This window comes from Manduca sexta, unplaced genomic scaffold, assembly GCF_014839805.1.
Source record: "Manduca sexta isolate Smith_Timp_Sample1 unplaced genomic scaffold, JHU_Msex_v1.0 HiC_scaffold_1921, whole genome shotgun sequence".
Lineage (NCBI taxonomy): Eukaryota > Metazoa > Arthropoda > Insecta > Lepidoptera > Sphingidae > Manduca > Manduca sexta.
The window spans coordinates 1-3,153 of record NW_023592834.1 but is presented as its reverse complement, the minus strand read 5'-3'; the positions used below and the strand labels follow the sequence as shown (position 1 = coordinate 3,153).

The 3,153-nt window shown below is 31.4% G+C and overlaps 1 protein-coding gene and 1 pseudogene across 1 annotated transcript; one reads left to right on the top strand and one right to left on the bottom strand.

Annotated features, from left to right (window-relative positions):
* Window positions 1-356: 356 nt before the first annotated feature.
* Window positions 357-1,847, bottom strand: LOC119191791. Its single transcript, XM_037445656.1, has 2 exons — window positions 1,444-1,847; window positions 357-736 (listed from the first exon to the last, which is right to left on the bottom strand). The coding sequence occupies exons 1-2, from the start codon at window positions 1,559-1,561 to the stop codon at window positions 372-374; spliced, it is 483 nt and encodes a 160-aa protein (XP_037301553.1). The 5' UTR covers window positions 1,562-1,847; the 3' UTR covers window positions 357-371.
* A 329-nt stretch (window positions 1,848-2,176) lies between these two features.
* LOC119191790 lies at window positions 2,177-3,148 on the top strand (annotated as a pseudogene).
* The last annotated feature ends 5 nt before the right edge of the window (window positions 3,149-3,153 follow it).

Genomic DNA, 3,153 nt, shown 5'->3' with positions numbered 1-3,153 from the left:
TTATAACACTCAGGAATAATGTAGCTTTCTATTGGTGAATTGAAAATTGAAGAATTTTCTAAATCAGTCCAGTAGTGACAGAGATTTGCCCTTACAAACAAAGTTACAAACTTCTTAATATTATAAAGAGGGCTTTATAATATTAGTATAGATTTATTGATGCAATTTAATTTTATGTGCTGTAAAAGGTAAGCAGAAGAAAATATAGATTACTTATTTACTTGACAGCATATGGTCCCCACTTTCCAGAAAAATAAGGATTTTTATCCATTTATGGTTTCAAAATAATCAATCAAAGTTTAAAATAAGTTAAATTGACATCAATATGAGAGATCAATTGGGAGATGTAATTTGTTAGATATCTTTTAAGTCTATTTAAAAAAACACTGACTCAACCACAAAACTGAATTAATTTTATAATTATATTTCTTTAAACTTGAAAACTCATAACCAACCTTGTTAACTACAGGTTTTTTAGATTTCCAGCTTGTCTCGGATATTTTGCCAAAATGAAGATCTGTTTTGAGTTTAAGACCTTGTAGGAACCCTTCAAATGTAATGTCTTTCGCCTCGGAACCCACACTGAGTGCCGGTGGACTCGGTTTTTCTTCCTTTTCACTTTTGTTTTCTACATTATCAACAGTTGTGGAATAAACTCTGTCATCCTTTTTTTCTTCAGACTTGCTTTCTCTCATTACCTGCACTGGGACAGCTTTTTGAATTGTAGCTAGTAATTCTGGAATTAATTGAAATTAAATTGTTTATGGCTTTAATATTTAATTTGTTGCTATTTTTGTTAATACCTATATTAAAATAACAAATATGTAAGTATGGTGATTTTTTTTTATTTTTATTATACTAAGAAATATGTTATATTATTGTGAGAAAAACCTATCAAAGCTTAATGAATAATTTTTTTTATACAATATTTATTATTAAAAATAATTTAGTTTAATAGATATAGAATCATTAAATTTCCAAGATCAAAATATTGATTATAATTTATTACAGATAAAGTTATCTATAGTTAAAAATAATATTTTTTCTGTACCTATTTAAACCTCTGATGAAATTAGATACTTCAAGTCTACAAAACTAATAAAGGATTACTTTAAAATAGAGTTTACTAAACTTCTACATATTATCAAGATATGTCATAAAATAAGCAGCTTTAATTATTATATAAATGATTTATTGTTCCTGGATTGTGAATATTATTTTTCTAAAATATTTCTAATTTGAAATGTAAGATTTACATCGCAAATAAGTTTATCGCAGCGTGTGTAATGAGGAAGCAGCGATGACACAGAAGGTCTCGCGAAAATAAATAATCTACAACATGCGTGCGAAAATCTTGTTTCAATATTTAACGAGTGTTTGAAAAGTTGGCGCACATATTATTTTAAATGACACCAAGGACGTGAACACGAAACTAATACATACTTTCCCATTGCTCCGGAGACGTTGGCTTAAATTTTTGCACTAATTTCTCCACTTCACTGTTTAAATTGGTTAACGACAAATAGTGCCTTATTATACGCCACTGACTGCCCAAAGACATTTTAATATCGCACTGCTAATTCACTATTTTCTAGGCGTTTATTTTATTCTACGAGTGCGCGAAAATAGATTAATTACTGAATATTTCGTTTATCGGTTACGAAGATATCACAGCGTTTGCATTCACCGAGACGTAATACGCGAATGTTTACTGTTCTACGAAGGCCATTTATCGCGAACTTATTTTACGCACAAATAAATGCTTACGAATGAAAATATTGCGAACAAAACACTTGTAAATAAATACTATTTTACATCACAGCTCTGACGTCAAATCGGATGATTATCGCCTGCTATGCAGTGATGCCAAAACACAAAAATAATATTACTATTTCAATAGATATCAAACACATATGATACATCGCGGATTATAGGAAAATGTCCCGCAAAATTAAAAAGCTAAATATATTTGGGATTTGTATTTCCATCTTCAGTGCATGTTGAGTCGATTTCTAAAATTAAGGAAATATAGTTAAGTCGAACTAGTAAAACCTAATTAGGTTGCATAATAACTATACCACAGTCATATTTAAAAAAAAGGGTGTATCTGTCAGTGTCATAGGCTCAGTTGTCAAATGTCAATTACACCAACTTGTAGTTTGCGCGGGGAAGCAGCTTATAAATATTATGATCAGTGAATTATTAAAATAAGTCGTTATTCGTTACCAAAATGCAACAACTACGCCTTGATATCAACAATGCATTCAAAATCAGTGGATTTATGTTACGCAAAGAAGCAAACATGTATGTGGCCGAGCAATTAACTTTTTTACCACCAGATGATCGACAAGAAATGTTGGACCAAGTGATTGCTTACTTACTAAAACAGAGGATATCGCACCCAGTCATAGAGAAAGAACTAATAGAATTAGCATATAAGGAGTGTTCTACGTCTGGATTTGGAGCAAACAAGAAACTGTAATTAAATGTTATCGACGCGTTTAGTGTTCCCAAACTGTGTTACGATAACGATAAAAACGATATTACATCGACACGGTCACGAACAAGAGTTTGTTTCCAGATCAAAAATGGAAGGCAAAATTTTTGTTAGACAGATACACAATGGTCTGGCAAAGAACTGTTAGGAACAAGTTGTTTGCTAAAACAGCATTGCCATCTTGTGACAGTGATCAGTGTTTTAATTTGCAGAAAATAGAAGTGCTTTTAAGTTCATCAAGTAGGCTTAATGAAGTTGTTGTTTTGGGATTATTAAGTCAGTTGGTTGAAGGAAAATATTTCTTGGAAGACCCTACAGGAAGCATAGAGATTGACTTGACTCGAACAAAATATCATTCAGGTTTATTCACGGAATTTAGTTACGTTCTAGCTGAAGGATATTATGAAGACAAAATATTTCATGTTAAAGGCCTAGTCTTACCCCCTCCAGAGAGTAGAGCGACATCCCTTACTTACTTCGGCAATATGAACACATTTGGTGGAAGTTCTAAAACTTTACTTAAAATTCTAAAGCGCCATTGCAGGTGGAACAAGAACACAAAGATGATATGATAATATTTCTTGCAGATGTCTGGCTTGATAAAGAAAAGATTTTGAATAAATTAAAACATTATTTGCAGGTTACAGTGATTACCC